Here is a 24217-nt window from a genome sequence, read left to right as displayed (position 1 = left end):
TCCATATATTATACAGTTCATTTAATATCCTTTTCTTTTCAGAGCTAATACTATTGACCATAACAGTAATTATACTAATAAAGTCAATAACCCTACCCTTATTTAAAAATGGTAAATAAATAAATAAAGCCTCTATATGCTACATATAGATCCCAAGGTAAAACCCCAGCTAACACTTGAAGGGCATTTGTTGACACTGTCCTACAAACACTGTATATTGCCAGTAATATTATTCTCTGTATAGAATTTAATTTATTTTTCGATTTCACTTTAATTACTCTTCTAAACCAAATGCACTGTATGAAACTACTGGAGAAAAAACTGCTTTACAATATAAACTGAGAATTGAATTTTTTTATTCAAACTCCAATCACATCTAGTAAGATCTAATTAGAGCAGCACTAAAAGCTTTAATTTTATTAACAATTTCTTCTAAGTGTGCTTCAAAATTTAATTTGTCATCTAATAAAAACCCAGATATTTGTGGGTTTTAACATAACTTATTTGTTTGTTAAAAATATGTACAGTTATAGGACAATGGCAATTAAAAGAACCTTTAAAAACCATAATCACTGCTAAGCACAACCAAACAAGAATTTTCTCTGTTACAGAAGCAGAATATCTTCACCTTCTGAAGAGTTCAGAAGGTGAAGAGTTCTTTCTTCTGCAGCATCTATATTTCGTGTATCTTCTGCTCTCTAAAAAATCAGTAATCTGGAGATGTTTGCTTTTGCTTGATAGATCTTTGTAAATTTTGTGGAATGGAGCTAAGAATTTTTGAAACTCCCTTTTGAACTTTGTGCTCCTTTCAGTCGAAGGATCTGCATCCAAAAAATAAGATTCTAATTTCTCAGCAAAGTTTATGCCTTCCCGTATGCTTTTTAGCATAAAATTTGGAACCTCAAATTTTTCATTTGCGCTATCATCCTCTGAATTGATTTGGTTTACCTCCAATGCCATTTCCACCAAATCTGCTTTGCCAGCATCTTTTTCTACCAATAATTATTGAACATCTTTAGTAGTCATATTATCAAAACCTTCCCTTCCTACCAACTTAGCAAGTTGTATTTTTGCACTGATTCCATTTTCTGCAAATTCTACCATATTTCCTAACTGAACTGTGTGTTGGAAAAATGCCATACATTTTTCAAACACTCAGTTAATGATGACTATTAGTTTTACTTTGAGCAATAAAGCTATAATTCTGATACAGTCCACAATTGAAAAAATATTTCCTTGCCTCCATCACTTCGATAGATTCGGAATCAATTTTTTCCAAAATCCATCGTAATAGTTTTCTGATGTAATGAGTTTTAAAGGTAAATTAAAGAAGTTCTAATTAGGTGGTAGGAATATTACTTCAACATTTGGATGACTTAAATCTTTTGGATGGCTTGGTGTGTTATCCAGTAGTAAAACTTTGAAATCTAGATTTTTTCCACAGCATAGAACCTAACAGGGATTACCCAACAAAATAAAATACGGGGATATATATATATATATATATTTTTTTTTTTTTTTTTTTTTTTTGCATAACAACTAGCAAGCCAAAAGCGATTCACAAAAGAGAACGGAAACATTGAAAAATTATATCCAACATAATAGCAGGGTTTTCCCCGCACAAAAGCTCAAAAAATACCTTGTTATGCGAGATTTGCTGCAATTCTCTACAGTGTTAGAGCGAAACCATGTTATATAAGTACCATGTTGTGTGAGGATTGCCAAAATTTATCAATCATGTTAGAGTGAAACCGTGTTGTAGAAGTACTGTGTTATAGAGGGGTTGCCTGTATATAAATAGAGAAAACAGACTTAAAAAAAAAGTATATGGGAGAAGAGTAATAAATATTATGCAGTTATAATCAAACTGAATGGCTAAGTTTCAAGAACATAAAATTATAGAATTTTATTAAGTGTTCTATAAAGTTATATCTTAGTAATTAATTGATAATAAGATAAATATCTTTACTTTTCACTTCAGTTAATCACAGAAAATGAAAAAAAAATAATCAATTAATTTTAAAAAAAATAATGCGTCTGAAATGTAACACACTGCATACATTACCTGCATACATTAGGGGAGGTATGTTATTGGATATTTAGACATTACTTAATAAGAAAAAGTTCAATTGATATTTATTTGATTTCCATTCATATAAATGAAAGCATATATTTTGCATATTAAGAACAAAAAGCTGGATTGAGACCAAATTTTCAACCTATGTTCTCTTTGTCCTTGAGAAAATTTCAGGTCCGGTACTGATTCCACAGCCCTCATTCCCTCCCCCTACTAAACTGACATAAACAAAAACACATTTCACATTAATCAAAAATAAAACTGCAGAATGCTACCAGATTTTCAACATATACAGTCATCCCTTGATTTGCGCAATTTCAAAATGTGCCAGATACTGTTGCCAGATTTTCACAGGAAAACAGCAATGAAGAAGTAATGAATTTAGATTAAAACTCTTGCTAGTATTAGCAAGGTTAATTTTATGGACATGTTTGTAATAATTTTTTTATTTTTTCTTACTGAATGAAGACAATTTTTTTCAATTTAATTTTTTTTGCACATTTTTTTTTTGTGGATTTGGACTGTGTGGCGTTTTCCCAGAACGCAACTCCCGTGGAAATCGAGAGAAGACTGTATTCTGTTGCCCCTGCAATGGTTCCAAGTTCAATTCTTATTTCATAGCATTTCCTCCCCAGTTTCCTATAGAAATATTACTAGAAATTTGGAAAATGAGCTCTGGTCCATTTCAAAATTTCAGTGCTTACTTAGAATATTTTAGGAGTCTTTAGAACAAATTTTTGTGTAGATGGGCTGACTTATTTTGTTATAAATCATGAATGTAATGTATTGCATGAATGTAATGTATTGCATACATTAACTAACTTGTCTTAACTATCAATCTGGTAATTCTGAAAAGTGCTCATATTGCTTTTGCCACCTACTTTTAACTCTTCTTTACATAGCTTTGTCAAAAGTTGTCACCGTTCTACCAGTCTAGTTACACATTCAATGTATACACACACACACACACACACACACAGTGTGTATACATTGACAAGAGTCAATGTATACACACACACACACGCTTCAAATTTCTTTTAATTCAGTGGCAGGCATCGGTTGAAACAATTTAAATCTCTCTTTTCATTTTAACACTTCTTTCTAGACAGCAGTAAAGGTCCATCAGATATTTTCTACTTTCACAGGAAGACATATAGCCCCGTGTTCAGCACACAAATTTATGAAGATGGGAAGGACAGCCTATTACACCAAATGTTCAATCTCCTCTTTTAATACTCTTGCCACTTCAGTTTTTAAACCTATCATAACAGGAACATTAAATAAGTACTAGACAATTTTTTGAAGGACACCCCATGCTTTTGGGCTGTTCAGAAGGTGTCCTCTAAGTTGTGCCAATTGTTGTCATATCCTGTAGTCACCTTCCAATGCCAGCACCAAGAGCAAGCTACTTTAGATTTGATGATTTTTTGTTTTATTACAAAAGGTTACCACAAGGATGTATAGCTTGTAATCACCTTCATTATGACTATCTGTAGCAATCGTGGCCCATTTTTCATAGCCATCACTATCTCTTCTTTCCCTATTCATGCAATTTCGCTAACAGTGACTGCTGTTATTGTGGGTGTTTGATGGCACATAAGCTGCATTGGCCACAATGCACCTATTCATTCATTGTAGGAATAGAGGAGAAATTCTCGTAACGTCAGAAAAGGCTGAGATCAGAAATAATTAAAAACTCCAGAACCATTTGCACTGTCACCAATAAGATTCTCTAGGTTTCTGAAGGTTAACCAATGATAAGGCCTCCGTAGCCGAGTGGGCAGGAGCGGGAGTGCAGTAGCACACGCTCAACCAATGATAGCAAGGTTGAATTTCTGTCTTGTTTATAGTATAGGCATTCAATGAGAATGTCTTTAATGTCAGATTTTTTTATATAACTATGTGGACATTGCGGTGTATCATCTTCTGTGAGTAAATGAAGGTGGATCAGATGTGTATGGCCTATTCTTGCTCTTGAAAGGACTACTTCTTCTCGTCTTAAGGTATGGACACTGGAATGTCAAATTTTAGCATTAGCATTAGTAGAGGCATTTGATGCAAGAAAGCAAGCTTATGCAGCATCAGCCAAAAAAAAAAAAAAATAAAGTAAAATAAATAAATAAAAAATAACCACTTCCACTTCACCCCTCTGTTCGTTCGAAATACCTGTCCAGCTGAGCCTTAAACTTATTTAGGCTATCAACTTCCACCACAAGGGATGGAAGTCTGTTCCACCTACCAACCACCCGCTGGCTAAAGGCAAATTTCCGCACATCTATCCTACATCTGTCTTTCTCAATTTGAATTTATGCCCTCTCAGGTGATTATTCTGAGCAAGAGGATGAATCCCATCAGCATTGAGCATGCTCAAACCATTCAAGGCTTTGTACACCTCTATCAGATCACCTCGCTGGTGCCTAGTCTCCAGACACTGTAATTTGCAAAATTTAAGCCTTTCTTCATAAGAGCACCCCTTTGTTCCATTCACTAATCTTGTTGCTCTTCTCTGTACTCGTTCCAGCAGCTCTACATCCTTCTTGAAATGAGGCCTCCAGGCCTGTATACAGTACTCTAGGTGTGGCCTGATCATTGCCTTATACAAGGGAATGATCACCTCCTTATCCCTGCTAGAAAAATTCCTATATATCATTGACAATACACCATGAGCTACTCTTGCAGCCCGTCTGCACTGCTCAGAGAACTTCATATCTGCCTGCACAACCACCCCCCAGGTCCCTTTCATTCTCTACCACTGTAAGCGTAGTACCACAGATTTGATACGTTGCTCTGGGGTTGCTGTTTCCCATATGTAGTACTTTACATTTGTCAATGTTAAACTTCATTTGCCACCTCTCAGCCCATCTGCTCAACCTTTCCAGATCCTGTTGCAGCAGCAGCAGCAGCAGCACAGCGTCAGTAGTGTACTTAACAACCCTGTCAACCTTTGTATCGTCTGCAAACTTGAACATTAAGCTTGATATACCATCATCAATATCATTTATAAACACAGAAAACAATAAAGGACCCAATACTGAACCCTGAGGGACTCCACTAATAACATTAGTCCACGATGAGCAGTGTCCATTGATTACCACTCTCTGTCTTCTCCCCCTTAACCACCCCTTTATCCATAGCAGCAATTTGCCTCCAATGCCACACTGCTCCAATTTGTGCAGCAGTCTTCCATGTGCAACAGTATCAAAAGCCTTTCTAAGATCCAAGTATATAATATCAAAGTTATTCCCTTCATCCAGTTCTTTTGTGACTGCATCATAGTATCCAATCAAATTGGTCAGGCAAGACTTCCCCTTAACAAAACCATGCTGTGTCCGAGCTATAACTGAAGTCTTGTCTAGATGACCCTGCAGTGCTTCTTTAATCAGTGCCTCCATTAATTTTCCTGGAAGAGAAGTTAAACTCACAGGTCCATAATTACTTGTGTCAGCCTTTGATCCTCCCTTGTGAATTGGGGTCACATTTGCACATCTCCAGTCCATGGGTACCTCCCCTGAGTCCAAGGAAGCTCTCATAATTATGGCTAAGGGTTTGCTTACTTCCTTTGCTGCCTCCTTTAATATAACTGGAAAAGTTATATTAAAGGAGGATGCTGTTTAAACTGCAAGAGTTTATTATTAGTTTGAGAGTGCCAGAGTGCTGTCCACTCTGATAGGCATGCAGCACAGTCTGATGCTGGAACAGGGATATTGGTTAAATCTAAGGTAGTTGGAGTTTTTGCAGATTTATCAGCCAATTCATTACCAGAAATTCTGAAATGTGCCAAATCCAGCAGAAGGTGACCAGTTGGTGGCATTTTTCAATCTGCAGTAATAATATTCTAATTTCATTTAGAACAGGGTGAACTTTATCTGAGGAGTTACATAATGCCATAATTGAGATGAGGGAATAAGTTTAAATAACAAATTTTAATGAACAGTCAGAACAGAGATTTTCTAAAGCTAGTTTAATTGCATATAATTCTGCTGAGAAGAAACTGAATTCAGGTGGAAGGGATGCTGAAATAGTAGTATTTAGGAACACTGCTGCTGCTGCTCCAACATTTGTGTTTGATTTAGAGAGACATCTGTATAAATTGGAGAAAAATCAATATATCTGTGAGTGTGAAGTGCATGAAGTTGTTTCACATTTGATGCTTGTAGAATATTTTTTCCCCACTGGCAGAGGTAAGTGTAACAGGTCAGTAGAGGAGGAGGACTCCATGGTGGTTGAGTGCATGTTAATACCTGTGGTACAGAATGAATGAAACATTCCAAACCTGCATCAGTTCAAGAAGGCGAAGACCAGCTGGTTTTACTATGCTAGGTTTCTTTCTGTAGAGGTTTTCTAATGGTGGATTGAAAAAGTATGACTGAATTGGATGCAAAGCACAACTTTGTATTTTGACAGCATACTTCAGTAACAGTGTTTTCCTACGTAAAGTATGCGGGGGCTCATAAGCTTCAATATAGTAGTAATGGCATGTGATGCAAGAAAGCAAGTGTATGAGCTTATGCAGCATCAGCAAAAAAAAATTCACAAAACCATCCCCTCTAAATGTTTGTCCAGTTCCTCCTTAAATTTATTTAACCTATCAACTTCCACAACAACAGATGGAAGTTTGTTCCAGCAATTAACCACCCACTGGCTAAAGGCAAATTTCCAAACATCTATACTACATCTTTTTTTTTTTTTTTTTGTCCTTGCCTTTTCCCATTATTATATGGGGTCAGAGTTTTTTTTTTTTTTTTTATTATTATTATTTTTTTTTTATAAGGAAAGGACATCTGTCTTTCCTTAATTTGAATTTATGCCCCCTTAGGTTCGTAATCTGAACAAGTGGAAGAATTCCTTCAGAATTCAGCGTGCTCAACCTATTCAAGGCCTTATACACCTCAATCAGATCACCGCACAGATGCCTAATCTCCAGCCATTGCAATTTGCAGAACTTAAGCCTCTCTTGGTAAAAGGATCCCTTCATTCCCCTCACCAATCTTGTTGCCCTTCTCTGTACACGCTCAAGCAAATCTACATCCTTCCTAAAATGAGGCCTCCAGACCTGTATACAGTACTCAAGATGTGGCCTGACCATTGCCTTATACAGAAGGACAATCACCTCCTTTTCCCTGCTAGCAAAATTCCTATATATCGTTGACAAAACCCCATGACCTGCCCTGACAGCCTGTCTGCCTTACTCAGAAAACTTCATATCTGACTGCACAATTACTCCCAGGTCTTTTTAATTTTCTACCACCTTATAGAGGCTATGTGCTGGCGATGTTCTGAAAGCCCCAAGTGCAATCCTCAAGGCACTGTGCTGAACTGGATCAAGCCAGCACAAAGCACTTGCTCTAGCAGAATCATAGACAGGATCACTATAATAGAGACAAGATCTGATTAACCCTGTATAACTGAAGCAGCGAGGTGCGATCTGCACCCCATGTTAGGGTGGATAAAGTATATTTCTGGTATATTTTACTTTTTTAAACAGTATGTATATTTTTAATATGGTCTAAGAAATTTAATTTGTTGTCAAGGTTTAATCCTAGAAATCTGATGTTAGTAGTGACTGGGATAGTGAAATTGGAAATTTGACATTCAGGATCCAGATGAAGTTTGCATTGTCTACAAAAATGGATAGCAACTGTTTTCTGCTGTGAGAGTCGATAGCCATTAAGGCTGGCCCATTGTTGTATTTTATTAAGTGATATCTGAAGCTGTCGTTCAATAGATCTCATGTTTTGGGAGCAACAGGAGATGGAAAGGTCATCCCCATAAAGGTATGACTCAACTGTATTTGAAAGCTGTTTAGTGATGAAACTGATTCTAAGAGCAAAAAGAGTGGCACTCAGCACTAATCCCTGTGGAACACCTTCTTCCTGAATGAACATTGCAGAGAGGACATGTTGGTATCTTACTTGAAATGATCTAGTGTGTGGAAAGTTCTGAACAAATATGGGAAGGTTGCCCCGTAGACTGAAAGAATAAAAATCACTAAGTATGCCATGCTGCCATGTGGTGTCAAAAGCCTTCTCTATATTTATCGAAACCATTACTAGATGTTCGTGTTTAATGAAGGCATTGAAAATGGCAAATTTAGCCTTGATCATGAAATTGAAGCATGACCTGTTTTGTCGAAAGCCATGTTGACTATGGTTCATTAGATGTTCTGACTCAATGATCCAGACGAGTCTGCTGTGGACAATTTTTTCAAGGATTCTGCTGAGGTAGCTTGAGAGAGATATTGGTCTATAGCTACGGAGATTGGATGGATCTTTTCCAGACTTCAAGATAGCCAAAACAATAGAGTTATGCCAAGAAGCTGGATAAACATTTTCTAAAAAAAATACAGTTGTAAAAGACCAGGAGGAGGCACAAAACTTTGTCATCAAGATGTTGCAGCATAACATCTTGAGAGGGCGCTGACTCGCTTTAAAAATTACAGCTGTGAATTACAGGCTCCGAAAAAACTATAAGTGCTTGCCTTTTTATTTACATAATTGTTATTTTATATTGAACTTTATACGTAGTCTTATAGTTATAGTTACGCTGGTTATTTTTATTTTAATTTAGATAAAGAGTTTTTGTGGATTACTACTTAATATACGTAAAACCATTATTTCGATTGAATCTTGCAGCCATTGTTTTGTATGTAGTGGTAGGGAATTCAAATTTTTAATTGAGGTAACTAGGTAGCTCTAACGTATAATTATATAGCATAATACGCTTCATTATTTCTATTAGATAGCGTAGTATTGACATGATCTTGATCTTATTAATTTAAAATATCATGCCCCAAACTAGAGCAGCAAAGCAACGGGCACGAAGTGGCAGGAGTGCTGTGACTCGGGGGAGATCAGAGGGGGGCGATTCTCCAACCACCACAGCCTAAAAAAATGTGCAACTTGTGAAATGTTTGCCGAACTCTCTGGAACGGAACATGATATTGCCATGGGGGATGTCTTTGTGTGTGCACGACGTAAGGAGTGTAAGGAAATCAGGCGACAACTCAGCGTTGTTATGGGCCTACATGAGAGCTTGAAAGACAGGGTGGATGCCCTCGAAGGATCTAAACTGAGGGGGCCCATCAAGCTCTCAGCTGCCCACATCAATGCCAGAGCTTCCACTTGGTCATCACGCAAAACAACGGCAACCCCCAAGGCAGAATGCGCTGGTCCCAAAGGAACTAGTAGTTGTTGGTGACTCTACTGTCAGGGAAATGGGGAACATGCTTTGTAAAAAGGATAGGTGAAACAGGACCAGGTATGTCTGCCAGGGGCAAAGGTTGATGACGTTGTAGAGCGGATATCATCTTTTAAGGGCACAAAAGGTGATATAGTTGTACACGTTGGCACTAATGATATTAAGAGTAGGAGACCAGCGGAATTACTTAACAAGAACAGGTCACTGTTGAAAAAAAAGCTGTGAATTAGGGTTGAATTTGAAAGTGTCTGCAATTCAGCCCAGACGCGATAGGAGGGAGTATATGATGAGAGCCCTGTCGATCAATTCGGCCCTGGAAAGATTGTGCAAGGCTCAAGGGGTAAAATTTTTTCAGCCTGGTCTGTACTTGTTAACAAGAGAGACTGCTTCTACAGGGATGGGATACACTTAAATAGAAAGGGTGCAAGAATATTTGCTGATGCTATCGAGGCAAAGCAGTTTTAGCTGATGCTATAGAGGTCTAGCAGTTTTCCGATAAATTATTATCAGAAAACTGCTGGGTTGTGGGGATACAAGGACGAATAGTTGAACAGTAGTCGCAGGGAGAGGTGAAGGTGATTCTTGCACAACATCTATTAGAATAAGTAGCGACCTGGAGCAAGGGGTGTTGGGAGTTTCAGGGATGGATGGCAGTCATCATGAAATAGGTGGGTATATGGGATGTGTTAGGGTAACTAGGAATAGGAGCATGTATGCTTGCATGTATACCAATGCTAGAAGTATAGTAAATAAATTTGATGAATTTGAAGTGTCGGTCAAGACGTCAAAGGCGGATATTGTTGGGATAGCAGAGACGAGGTGTCACACATATAAGGAACGCAGAACTGGAATTTGGGGAATACAATGTGTACAGAAAGGAATGACAGGATAGAAAGGGAGGAGGTGTTATGCTGTTAATTAAGAAAAACAAAATTAAAAGAAGTGCACCCAGTTGATATAGATGAACAGTGCATTGTTGAGTCAGTTTGGTGTGACATAAGCACTGCGAAAGCAAAAATAAGAGTAGGAGTGGGTTATAGGCCTAATGACTCGAATGAGTACAATGAACAATTGTACAGAGAAATAGAGTGGGCTAGTAAATCGGAATGTCTTATAATGGGGGATTTTAACTTCCCAGATATTGACTGGAACTTGTGGGTTGGTCACTCACACACTAGTCAGACTTTTGTGGATTTATTGGATGATTGTTTTCTGCAGCAGCATGTTCGAGAAGCAACCAGAGAAAGTAATACTCTTTATCTGGTTATCAGCAGTGATCATTCGTGTATTAAGCATCTGCAGATAAAGGAACCACTAGGTTGCAGTGATCACAGTGTACTGATGTGGGATTTACTTAAAGATTTAATTACCATCAGGGGTAAAGGTGGGTACAGTGGTCTCAGAAAGTTTTTAAATTCTGTACAGTGGGATCAACTGACAATGTTACCAACAGTAAATTCTAAGTGGGAAGCATTCAAGGAATTAATCGTGGAAACTACTAAAAGTTTCATACCTATTAAGAAATATTGTTCAAGGTTTAGGCCTAAATGGTTATTTAATGAACTAATGAGACTCTTAACAGAGAAGAAAAATGCATGGGATGCATATAAATTATCAAGCGACTCAGAAGCCTATGACAGATATAAGCTAGTCTGTAATCAGGTCACAAAGGAGGTTAGGCAGGCGAAGGCAGATTACGAGAAATCCTTGGCAAAAGATGCTAAGAAAAACAGCAAGGATTTCTTTACTTATATAAACTCTAAAAGGAAGGGGATGAATCTGATTGGTCCACTTGACATTGATGGTTCGACTGTTGATGATCCTGCTCAGATAGCAAACAAACTGAATGAGTATTTTGCATCTACATTCACACGTGAGGAATTATTACAATTTGAAAATGGAAGAAGGTTATCAAATTGTAGCAGGATACTTAATGATTTTGTAATAACTGAGAGCAAAGGGGTGGAGAAATTGTTGAAGAAAAGCACCTAGGGTGGATGGGATCTATCCAGTTATATTAAAGGAGGTGGCAAAGCAACTAAGCAAACCCTTAGCCATAATTATGAGAGCATCCTTGGACTCAGGGGAAGTTCCCACGGACTGGAGATGTGCAAATGTATCCCCAGTTCACAAAGGGGGATCGAAGGGTGACACGAGTAATTACAGACCAGTTAGTTTAACTTCTGTTCCTGGTAAAATAATGGAGTCACTGGTTAAAGATGCATTGCAGGATCATCTAGACAAGACTGCAGCAATAATTCAGACACACCATGGGTTTGTTATGGGAAAGTCTTGTCTGACAAATTTGATAGGATATTATGATGTGGTTACAAAGGAACTGGATGCAAAAAATAATTTTTATATCATATATTTGGATTTCAGGAAAGCTTTTGACACTTTAGTCATGCGCATGGATGACTACTGTACAAATTGGAGCAGAATGGTATTAAGGGTAAGCTGCTACAATGGATAAAAGGATGGTTAAGTGGGAGAAGACAGAGGGGGGGAGGGTAATCAATGGGTGCTGCTCTTTGTGGACTAATGTTATTAGTGGAGTCCCACGGGGTTCGGTGTTGGGTCCACTGTTGTTTTGTATAGTTATCAATGATACTGATGAAGGAATATCAGGCTTAGTGTCGAAGTTTGCAGATGATACAAAGGGTGGCAGGGTTGTTAATGATAGCAATGGCAGTGTGCTACTGCAACAGGATCTAGATAATTTGGGCAGATGGGCTAAGAAGTGGCAACTGAAGTTTAACCTTGACAAATGCAAAATACTGCATATGGGTAGAAGTAACCCTAGAGAAACGTACCAACTGTGTGGTACTACACTTAAGGTGGTAGAAAATGAAAGAGACCTGGGAGTAATTGTGCAGTCAGATGTGAAGTTTTCTGAGCAATGCAGACAGGCTGCCAGGGCAGGTCATGGAGATTTGTCAATGATATATAGGAATTTTGCTAGCAGGGAAAAGGAGGTGATTGTCCCTCTGTATATGGCAATGGTCAGGCCACGCCTTGAGTACTGCGTACAGGTCTGGAGGCCTCATTTTAGGATGGATGTAGATTTGCTTGAGCATGTACAGTGAAGGGCAACAAGATTGGTGAGGGGAATGAAGAGATCCTCTTACCAAGAGAGGCTTAAGTTCTGCAAATTGTAGTGGCTGGAGACTAGGCACCTGTGTGGTGTTCTGATTGAGGTGTATAAGGCCTTGAATGGGTTGAGCACGTTGAATTCTGATGGGAATTCTAAGGAGGCATAAATTCAAATTAAGAATGGACAGATGTAGAATAGATGTGCAGAAATTTGCCTTTAGCCAGCGGGTGGTTAATTGCTGGAACAAACTTCCATCTGTCGTGGTGGAAGTTGATAGGTTGAATAAATTTAAGGAGGAACTGGACAGGCATTCAGAAGGAATGGTGTGATTTTTTTTATTTTTTTTTTGGCTGATGCTGCATAAGCTCATACACTTGCTTTCTTGCATCACATGCCACTACTACTACTACTACATAATAGATTTCATCTGGTCCAGCGGCACAGCTGTGAGCCGTTTTAATGGAGAATTTTAATGGAATATTGCAGAAGTTTGTTATGATAGAATGAGGGCAGTTTGGAAATTAATAGTGTTAATAGGTGCCTGTTGTTTTTTTTATCTTACACAACTTATTTTTTTATTTTTTTTTTATTTTTGCTACTTTGCTGTCGGGAAACATATTTTTAAACAACATGCCTATATAATTCAGATTCACCACAACTCAGAGGAAGATAATGCTCTATGACAAAAATGCAAATAAACATTTGGCATGTATGTTTTGTCATCATCACTATGAAATGCTCCATCTATTTTTGCATTTCTTTCTATGCACAACAAGCTGTTCTTGAACTTAACTATTTGCAAATGTCTGATTGTATTACATTTCCTTCCCTGTTGAAATCGAAAAAAAAAAAAAAAAAAAAAAAATCACTGCATACAGTACGCAAAGAAAATATGTTACAGACTTTACAATATGTGGAAAATGTTGCATATATGTTTTCTAAAATTATATGCAGTAACCCACTACACTATCATTATGGGGGAATTCAATACTAAGGTTGGAAAGAGATGAAACAGCACAGAAAGGGGAATTATAGGAAATTTTGGAATTGGTGAAAGAAACAAAAGAGGTGAAAGACTTGTGGAATTTACAGAATCTCAAGGATTTTCAGTAATGAACACTTTTATTCAAGAAAATGGTGAACAGAAAGTGGTCATGGAAGAGCCCAAATGGATTAACAATTAATCCATTTAGTTAGTGAGGATGAAATCTACTTCATCCTCGCTAACAGAAGATATATCGTGAACGATGTTACCATCCTGAACAAGGTAAATGTTCGAAGTGATCACAGAATGGTAAGATGCATACTTGATATAGATGTAAGAAAGGAAAGGAAAAAACTGATTCAAGTAAATAATACAAAGGTCTTTGAGATAAGAGAAGAGGAGAAAAAGCAGTATGTACTGGAACTTAAAAAACAAGTTTGAGCTTTTGCAGGCTGCTCAGAACCAAGATATCGATGAGGAATATTACAACTTTCTGAAAGTGATAAAGCCCAAGAAACATATAGGGAAAAAGAAATCCAAAGAAGAAAAAATTAGTCAAGATACACTTGTCATGATGAACCGATGATGACAAATGAAGAGCAAGATAAACACGGACAAGGAGAAAATTGAGTATACTGAGTTATGCAAAGCCATCAGAAAGAGGCTCAGAGAGGATATAAGATTTAACACAAGAAAAGTAGAACAAGTATTAAGGGAAAACAAAGGACTTAAATCAGCAACCATGAGCAGTAATAAAGAAAGACAAATGATACTGAAAATGAAGAATAGCGATGGTGTACTTATAAACAGCAGAGAAGGCATAATTCAAATAGCAGAAGACTACTATAGAGAATTATACAAGGAGCAAGGGAATGATGCTAACAGTAGGGAAGATAGATCACAAATTAATAACACATACGATATACCCGATATCCTTCCTGATGAGGTAGAACATGTGTTGAAGAAAATGAAGAATCAGAAAGCCCCAGGAGAAGAGGAAGTTACTACAGAGTTGTTAAAATTGGGAGGAAAAGACATGGCACAAAAACTGACAAGACTCTTCAAAAAATGCATTAGAAAAGGTACAACGCCTAAGGAGTGGAATAATGCAATCATTGTTTTCTGCATAAGAAAGGAGATAAACCAAAAATTGGAAATTATAGACCAATCAGCTTTTTATTGGTCACAAGGGTCATTATTAACAGATTAGAAAGAATACTTGATGAGAATCAACCGAAAGAGCAACTGGTTTAAGGACAGAATTCTCAACTATGAATCACCTTCACATAATATCACAGCTAATGGGGAAAGCAAATGAATATAAAACACCATTATGCCTGGCATTTGTGGATTATGAAAAGGCATTTGACTCCATAGAGTCATAAGGCACTGTTTTGAGCACTGGAAAAACAAGGCACAGATATCCCACATACAGCAGACTCTCGATTTACCAGGATTGGATTAACTGGGAAGCGGATTAACCGGGACACTTCAAGACTCCAAATTAAAAATCAACCAGAAATCATAAAATTCAAGTAATAACTAGAATAATGGATATTTTGCAGCAAGTCATAAATAAGCGACAAGAAGCGGTGTTATAAGTTGTCATTGGGAGATTAACGTGCCTATTATCTTGCAACCTCCACTGTCTCCAGAAATGCAATAAGTTCGAGTTTACTATCCGTTTATAATAGATTGCGCTAACAGAAAAGCCCAATAACATGGAAAATGCAAATTGTTTTTTGTTGACCTCCAGAAATGTGCTTTAGTAAAATGTGAACTCGCGCGGGGTGATAATAGCGAGTCTTAACCTGTAAAGTTCTTTTCAGAAAATTTAATTTTGACCGTTATCATGGTGCCGACTAAGAGAATAAGTGACAGCAGTACTAGTAAATCTACCAACAAAAGGAAAGTAATCAATTTGGATCAGAAAATTAAACTAATAAGAATGCAAGAAAATGGTAAACCATTAACAAGTATATCGCTGAACTCAGATTTGTCAATAATAATATAGTAGCAATATGTTACTAATCATCCCCGAGTTATGTAAAACTCAACGAAGTAAGAAGTCCTGGAATGTATCTCTTACGTATGTTGGGGACTTCTGTATTTTTGGATTAACTGGGAAATCGATTATCCGGGATTTGTTTTTTACCATCTATCTCAGAAAATTGAGAGTTTACTGTATTATGATTTTGAAGTAAATATATGAGAACACTACCTCCTTTATTAGACTAGACAAAGACAGTAGCAAATTTAAAATTGAGAAAGGAGTTCAACAAGGAGGCACAACATCTCCGATGTTGTTTACTGCTGCCCTTGAGGAAGCTTTCAGAAAAGGCGCCTCCGTAGCCAGGTGGGAAGGAGCACAGTGCGCAGCACACGCTTCTTGATTAGACCGGGGTTCGAGCCCGTCACCACCAAATACGGAGGATGCGGAAAGGTCAAGGAATGACCACCGCATATCCTGGAGCAATATGGCCTTAGTTGCTAATGCTCCTAAAAACCAATCAATCACTAATCGCTTTCAGAAAATTAGACTGGTTGCAGAAAGGAGTCAATGTGAATGGAGAGTACCTAAACCATTTACAATTTGCAGATGACATTGAGGTCAAAAGCCACGATCCCAGAGAATTAAAGGAAAATCTTAATCAATTATGTAGAGTTAGTAAGGATTTTGGACTAAAGATGAATATGGCTAAAACAAAACTAATGATGAACAAGTATGCCACAGAAAGGGATATAATCATTGAAGGAGCAGTAATTGAAAAGGTAAAGTCATATACTTATCTTGGGACAAGTCATTAGCTGTAATCATGATAAATGGCTGGAAGTCAAGAGAAGAATAAATTTTGGATGAATAGCATTCAGGAAATATAGTCACATACTGAGGAGCAATATCCCAATTTGTCTGAAATATAAAATTATGAACCAATGTATACTCCCCACCATAACTTATGGAAGTGAAACTTGGGCACCCACCAAAAGAATGGAAGAGATGCTGAGAACTACACAGTGAAGAATGAAACAAATTATATTGGGAATCAGACTGTTAGATAAGAAGAGAAAACATGGATTAGGCAGCAAACTCAAGTAAAGGACATTCTTATCAAAACTAAAGAACTAAAATGGTCTTGGGCAGGACACTTAGCTCAAAGAGAAGATGACAGATGGATTAAGAAAATAACAGAATGGTACCCAAGAGAAGCTAGAAGAAAACCTGGAAAACAATGACAGAGATGGACAGATGAAATTCATGAGTTTGTGGGTAGCAAATGGATGACCATTGCACAAAACAGAAGGAACTGGAAAGTTGCTGGAGAGGCCTTCATCCTGCAGTGGACTGAAAATGGCTGATGATGATTATGATTTTTTTAGCATATTACTGAAAGACTGTTAATTAGCTTCACACTACACAGGTGAAATGACTGCACATAACTCAAAATCACATTATCATAACACGCTTCTGTTTTCAATGCAGATTTTCACAGCACATCTGATGACCAATTCGTTAACAAAAATAAGCAGAAATTTACAAATTTTTTTTTAAAAAATCCAGTTTTAACATAGTTTTATTATTTTTTGTGAAGAGAGAGAGACTGAGTGTTTTCAAAAAAAATCCAGAAAACTCTTTGTCATCAGCTATACAACAACAGTGAGACAGAGGAGGGTCGAACGAAGTTAAAAAAAAAAAAAAAAAACTTCTGTTGTCAATGTCAGCAGCTATGAACTGCTTGTAGTTCTGGTGAAAAACAGTATGTTTGTAAAATAGAGGATTTTGACACTAGCATCTCCCAGATATAATATTATCTATTTGTTAGGTCAATGACATGCTAATTATTGGAGAGCCAAATCATTAATCTGTTATTTAACAAATGTAGTCTTCCATTTGTATACGTTGTTTTGGAAAATGAATTTTGCTTTTATGAGAGATTCTCTCAGTTTAATAACGGTCTAAACGATTTCATTTTGTACATTTAATTTACTGTCATGGTCAAATTCTAATAGAGTTAAATGAAAAATAGTGATGGATTAAACATTAAGCACTAAGTGACATCATCAAAGGAAGAAAGGATGAACTTAAATGTTTTTAATATGGACATGTACTTGATGTGTAAGGGGAAGCCTTTTGTGTATTCTTAACTGTGAACTTAAAAAAAAAATCAGACTGTGAAGCAATCAGCTGGATAATATATAAAGAAATTCTAAGAAAACTGAATTTTTATATGAAATCATTGAAAAATAAGATAAAATAGGCATCAAGAGTTTTTTAATATTCTACATCTTTGGTGGGGTTGGGAGTGGAGGGTAGGGAAGAGAAGAGAATACAAAAGAAAAAGGAAAAATTTATTTTAAGAACACAAAGAAATTGGTGTTTACTAAAGCCTCAAAAACATTGAGGGAAAGTTATCAAAGGCAGAACTCACCTCTTTTCCAATTGGTAGACCACTGCCTAACGAACATGTAAGGCCAACTACTTTAGACAGTAGTGTTCGGAAAGTAAGGTATTCTTTCAGTACAATACCCCTTAAAACAGTTTTCATTTCTGGAATGCCTGATCCTTTAATAGAAAAAAAAAATTAAGAATAAACAGAGCAATTATAAAGTTCTGCAGCATTTAAAAAATTCATAGACTGCAAACACTTATTAGTCAATTTAAGCATTTCAAAACCATACAAGGTTTTGTTTATGAGAATAAAAAAAATTAATCATTATGAAATGTAGGTCATTTCATGCCATCTCATAACAGCAACCCTATAACAAGAAAAATATTTTAAGCAAAATTGGATAGATCAATATTACCCATTAAAAGAGGGGGATGGCAACAGTTTTCCTCTGTGAGTGCTATTTTTGTCCAACAGAACTATTAAAATCTTCATATATGTCACTTGGACAGGTGTACCAACATAGGAATAAATAATTCAAATACATGCTAGGTGATTATCCCCTTGTATAAGGCAATGGTCAGGCCACACCTTGAGTACTACTGCATACAGGTCTGAAGGCCTCATTTTAGGAAAGAAACAGAGCTGCTGGAATGAGTACAGAGAAGGGCAACAAGATTGGAGAGGGGAACAAAGGGCTGCTCTTACCAAGAAAGCCTTAAATCCTCCTGGAAACAGTCCCGTGGCAGTCTAGGCAACTACAGGCACTCAGAAGAGATGTGATTCATAAAAGACGAACCTTCCAGCAGGCAAGGACAACCTGGCCCCCTGCAGAAATTGAACATCTTAGGCAGCAATATCAGGAGACAAGGAATGCCTACACCACCACCATGATTAGGCAGCACAAGCGTCAGTCCTAGGAGCACCTGATCTCAACAATGGCTAACTCTGACCCATGGGGCACTGTCTACAAGGTCGTCACTAACAAACTTCCCAGAGTGACTTGGGTGACCCCCAGGGAGGCACCACTAACACCTGGCAAGATTCTGTTCTGATGGTATCCAGGATGGTATCCTGGATACCATCTTCAAGAAGCTGGATGATTACAATACTCCAGAGCAAATGCAACTCTGTCACGACAATGACAATTACCACTCGGCACAAACTGAGGAACCCTTCACTGAAACAGAAAATGCTATAGCCGAACTCAAAAATAAAAAGACACCTGGGTTAGATATGTTAGAACCCAAATTTGTTAAAAAAAGTGGCACAGTACACGTTGAACCTCCTGCTTAACCTGTTTAATCACTACCTCCACAATGGATGCTTTCCTACAGAGTGGAAAATGGCAACCATGAAGCTAATACTAAAAAATCCAACCAAACAACAAGATCTTCTGGAGTCCTACCGCCCTATTGCTCTCCTCTCTGTTCTGAGTAGTCTATAAGAAGCTGCTCAGGCAGAGAATAGATATACAGTACAATACCACTCATATACCTCCCAAAAACCAATTTGATTTCAGACCAGGCAAATCAACAACAGACCTACTTGAATGCATTGCCAAAATGGTCCAAAACTGCAATCACAAGTGTCTACTGGTTATATCTGTTGACTTTGCCGGGCGTTCGACACCCTGTGGTGGCCGAGCGTCCTCTGCAGGCTCAGATGTGAAAATCCTTCTGACAACCTATACAGTGTCATCTCAAGTTATCTCACAAACAGAGCTATCATAGTCCAGGCACCCTTCTGAGCAGTGAGAAAGCAGGTTTACAGGGGCTGTCTGCAGGGATCGGTTCTCCCCTGCTCTGGAACTATGTCCTCGATAAATTTCTAACACGGACCTTGGCGAATGCAGACCCTTGCCTATGTCGATGACTTCACAGTGATCCTCACCGCAGATTCTCAAGCACAACTAGAAATTACAGCAAATCGGGCTCTTACAACCCTCCAGGACTGGGCACACAAGCACCATCTCACTATATCACCAGCCAAAACACAGTTCATCCTACTCAAGGGAAATCTCAATCCCAGGAAACTACTGCAAATCAAAATACAGGGCAGGACCATCAAACTCAACACCCAACTTAAATACCTTGGTGTGATCTTGACAAGAACCTGACATACCTTCCCCACTTAAAATACCTACAACAGAAAATCAGGAACTATGCTGTAATGGTTGCCAGGGTGACCCATCAGGACTGGGGACTGAAAAAATGTACTCTGGAATTATTTTACAAGACAATTTTTATCCCTGCCATCACCTATACTTCAGATGTATTGTACCAAGGGTCATCCATAGTAGTCAACCAATGCAAGCTGGAGACTATCCAATGCTCAATACTCCTCACCATAACACGTGCCTGCAATACTGTCACAGAATGCCTGCACTTCAGGTTCTGGTGTCAGCCATATCTTTTCAGCAACTATTGTGCTGAAAAGATACGGCTGACAACCCATCTAAAGCAAATCTGGCAAACAAGGTGGGCTCTGTCAATCAAAGGTGAGGTAACCTGGAAATTCATCCCAGATGTCCATAAAGTCTACCCAAAATCACCTACCTGGTTCTTCCCAGGATTATTCACCATATATCTTCTCACCAGACATGGCGGCATCAGAAATAAGCTTACCCTCCTGTTAAGAGCAAACAATCCACTGTGCACCCGTGGTGCCCATGAGACTTGGGGCCACCTGCTACATGACTGTGACAACGACCTCAGAAGCAACCTCATTACTCGGCTTCAATTCATTCCGAAGAATCAGGATCACCTTCTCTTAGAAGATGACGAGACCTATCATGCATTCTCCAAGTTTGCACAGGAACTATTCACCAGGCGAAAGACCCTCCCGCCTCTGCCTGATCATATCTAAAACAACCCCATACCATTACCCAGGATAAACTGACCCGAAGGCAGATTACTGTGCTGATGGGTAGGACGAAAACAGGGCCAATGGCTTTACAACCAGTGACCTACGCAAAACTCTTCCGACAGAACTCACTCCATAAGATAGAACTCCCACTAGATGCAGGACCAAAGATCATTGACAAATGCTCAACCTGACTTGAAAACAAAATTCACTGAACAGGATTCTTCCTATGGACAAAATCCCACCTGAATTTCCCCTACCCAAACTTCAACTGGATGGATGACTAAACATCACCAACAATATGACTCAATACTATTTCACCAGACAGGATTCCTCCCATAGACAAACTTCAAAGTCAATTCTCTTGCCAAACCTCAACTGCCAGAGTATATCAGTTCCGCTGTCTGGAATGTGGACTAAGTTCCAAACCAACCATGTCTGACACACGACTGGTACAACTACACCTCTTGGACGGGATCTAGCTGTCCCAGGAACAACACTACTAGGATTGGACATGCAGATGTCAAGGATGGGATGCAGTCCCAGGAAAAACTAGTGGCTTGAAAAAGCAGCTCCGTGCTGCATATATGCTTCATCGGCAATCTGGGACGATGCCCTTGCACGGTCCCCTTTTACTCCAAGTTTCCACGTGTAAGGTGGAGGGTGACGGTCCTCCTGTCTCCTCCACTCCTTGCCACCCCTCTTTTCCTTCTGGTGAGGCGTGGGTATGCCCCATTGACTACCTGGGGTCGTCATCCCATCCTTGACATCTGCATGTCCAATCCTAGTAGTGTTGTTCCTGTGTACGCCTTACACAACCAAATTTAATAATGACAAAATTCAACCAGACACACACCATATTAGCATTTGTAGAGGCATATACATTGCAAGAAAGCAAGCTTATGCAGCATCACCCAGGGAAAAAAAAAAAAAATTCCCATTTCACCCCCGTTCGTTCGAAATACCTGTCCAGCTGAGCCTTAAATTTATTTAGGCTATCAACTTCCACAACAAGGGATGGAAGTCTGCTCCACCAACCAACTACCCGCTGGCTAAAGTCAAATTCCCGCACATCTATCCTACATCTGTCTTTCCTCAATTTGAATTTATGCCCTCTCAGGTGATTATTCTGAGCAAGAGGAAGAATCCCATCGGCAATGAGCATGCTCAAACCATTCAAGGCTTTATACACCTCTATCAGATCACCTCGCCGGTGCCTAGTATCCAGACACTGTAATTTGCAAAACTTAAGCCTTTCTTTGTAAGAGCAACCCTTTGTTCCATTCACTAATCTTGTTGCCCTTCTCTGTACTTGTTCCAGCAGCTCTACATCCTTCTTGAAATGAGGCCTAAAGACCTGTATACAGTAATCAAGGTGTGGCCTGACCATTGCCTTATACAAGGGAATAATCACTTCCTTATCCCTGCTAGAAAAATTTCTGTATATCATTGACAAGACACCATGAGCTACTCTTGCAGCCCATCTGCACTGCTCAGAGAACTTCATCATATCTGCCTCCACAATTACCCCCAGGTCCTTTACATTCTCTACCACTGTCAGTACTACCTCAGAGTTGATACGTTGCTCTGGGGTTACTGTTTCTCATATGTAGTACTTTACATTTGTGAATGTTAAACTTCATTTGCCACCTCTCAGCCCATCTGCTCAACCTTTCCAGATCCTGTTGCAGCAGCACAGCGTCAGTAGTGTACTTAACAACCCTGTCAACCTTTGTATTGTCTGCAAACTTGAACATTAAGCTTGATATACCATCATCAATATCATTTATAAATACAGAAAACAATAATGGACCCAACACTGAACCCTGAAGGACTCCACTAATAACATTAGTCCATGATGAGCAGTGTCCACTGATTACCACTCTCTGTCTTCTCCCCCTCAACCATCCCTTTATCCATAACAGCAATTTGCCTCCAATGCCACACTGCTCCAATTTGTGCAGCAGTCTTCCATGTGCAACAGTATCAAAAGCCTTTCTAAGATCCAAATATATAATATCAAAGTTATTCTCTGCATCCAGTTCTTTTGTGACTGCATCATAGTATCCAATCAAATTGGTCAGGCAAGACTTCCCCTTAACAAAACCATGATGTGTCCGAGCTGTAACTGAAGTCTTGTCTAGATGATCCTGCAGTGCTTTTTTAACCAGTGCTCTTTAATCATCCTTTGTGAATTGTGATCACATTTGCACATCTCCAGTCCATGGGTACATCTCCTGAGTCCAAGGAAGCTCTCATAATTATGGCTAAGGGTTTGCTTACTTCCTTTGCTGCTTCCTTTAATATAACTGGATAGATCCCATCAACCCCAAGTGCCTTTCTTGTGTTTATCTTCAACAATTTCTCCTCCACTTTCCTCTCAGTTATTACAAAATCATCTAGCTCACTGCCAGAGTTTACTCCATCTCTGGCATTCCCCATTCTGAATAACTCCTCATGTATGAATGTAGATGCAAAATACTCATTTAGTTTGTTAGCCAACTGAGCAGGATCCCCTACTGTTGAACCATCAATATCCAGTAGACTAATCTGATTCATCCCTTTCCTTCTAGAGTTTACATTTTCTGTTTTTCTTTGCATCCTTTGCCAAGGATTTCTCATAATCTGCCTTTGCCTGCCTAATCTCTTTTTTGACTTGGTTACAGACCAGGTTATATCTATCATAGACTTCCAATGTCACTCATTAATTTTTATGTATCACATGCATTTTTCTTCTCTACCATATGTCTCATTAGTTCATCTGACATCCATTTAGGCCTAAACCTTGAACAATATTTTTTAGTTAGTATGTAAAGCCTAATAGCTTCCAAGATAATTTCTTTGAATGCTTCCCATTTTGAATTTGCTGTTGGTAACATAATCAGTTGGTCCCACTGTATATAAGTTAAATAGTGTCTCAGACCTCCGTAGTCACCTTTATGAAAGCAATAACCCTTCCCTTTACCCTTGTGGTAGTTACCTCTTTGAGTAAATCCCACTTCAGCACACTGTGATCACTGCCACCTAGTGGTTCCTTTATCTGCAGATTCTTAATGCATGAAGAATCACTACTGGTAATCAGATCAAGAGTATTACTCCCTCTAGTTGCCTCCCAAACATGCTGATGTAGAAAACAATCATCCAATAAATCCACAAACGCCTTGCTAGTGTGTGAGTGACCAACCCACAAATTCCAGTCAATATCTGGAAAATTAAAATCCCCCATTATAAGACTCTCTGATTTACTGGCCCACTATTCCCCTGTACAGTTTCTTATTATAGTCATCAGAGTCATTAGGCCTACAGCACACTCCTACTCTCTACATAAGCATCTCCCAATGCTTATGTTACACCAAACTGACTCGACACTGCACTGTCCAGCGATGTCGACTGACTTCACTTCCTTGGATTTTATGTGTTTCTTAACTAATAGCATAATCCCTTCTCCCTTCCTATCCTGTCTATCCTTTCTGTACACATTGTACTTCCCAAATTCCAGTTCTACATTCCTTACATCTGTGTGACACCACATTTCTGATATCCCAACAATATCTGCCTTTGATGTTTTGAGCAATACCTCAAATTCATCAAATTTATTTACCAAACTATTGGTG

General features: G+C 38.5%; 1 protein-coding gene across 4 annotated transcripts in view; it reads right to left on the bottom strand.

Moving 5' to 3' along the window:
- The window catches only part of LOC150089733 (chloride channel protein 2-like), a 564677-nt gene that overhangs the window by 332029 nt on the left and 208431 nt on the right, over positions 1 to 24217 (bottom strand). For all 4 annotated transcript variants that reach the window (XM_090368771.1, XM_090368772.1, XM_090368774.1 and 1 more), the window contains exon 5: positions 17781 to 17914. In XM_090368771.1, the coding sequence (XP_090224897.1) occupies positions 17781 to 17914 (134 nt within the window). The remainder of the gene's footprint in view (positions 1 to 17780; positions 17915 to 24217) is intronic.

Source organism: Mastigoproctus giganteus, chromosome 2 (genome assembly GCF_048544385.1).
Source record: "Mastigoproctus giganteus isolate SK-2022 chromosome 2, ASM4854438v1, whole genome shotgun sequence".
Lineage (NCBI taxonomy): Eukaryota > Metazoa > Arthropoda > Arachnida > Uropygi > Thelyphonidae > Mastigoproctus > Mastigoproctus giganteus.
This window is presented reverse-complemented; position numbering and strand designations above follow the sequence as displayed.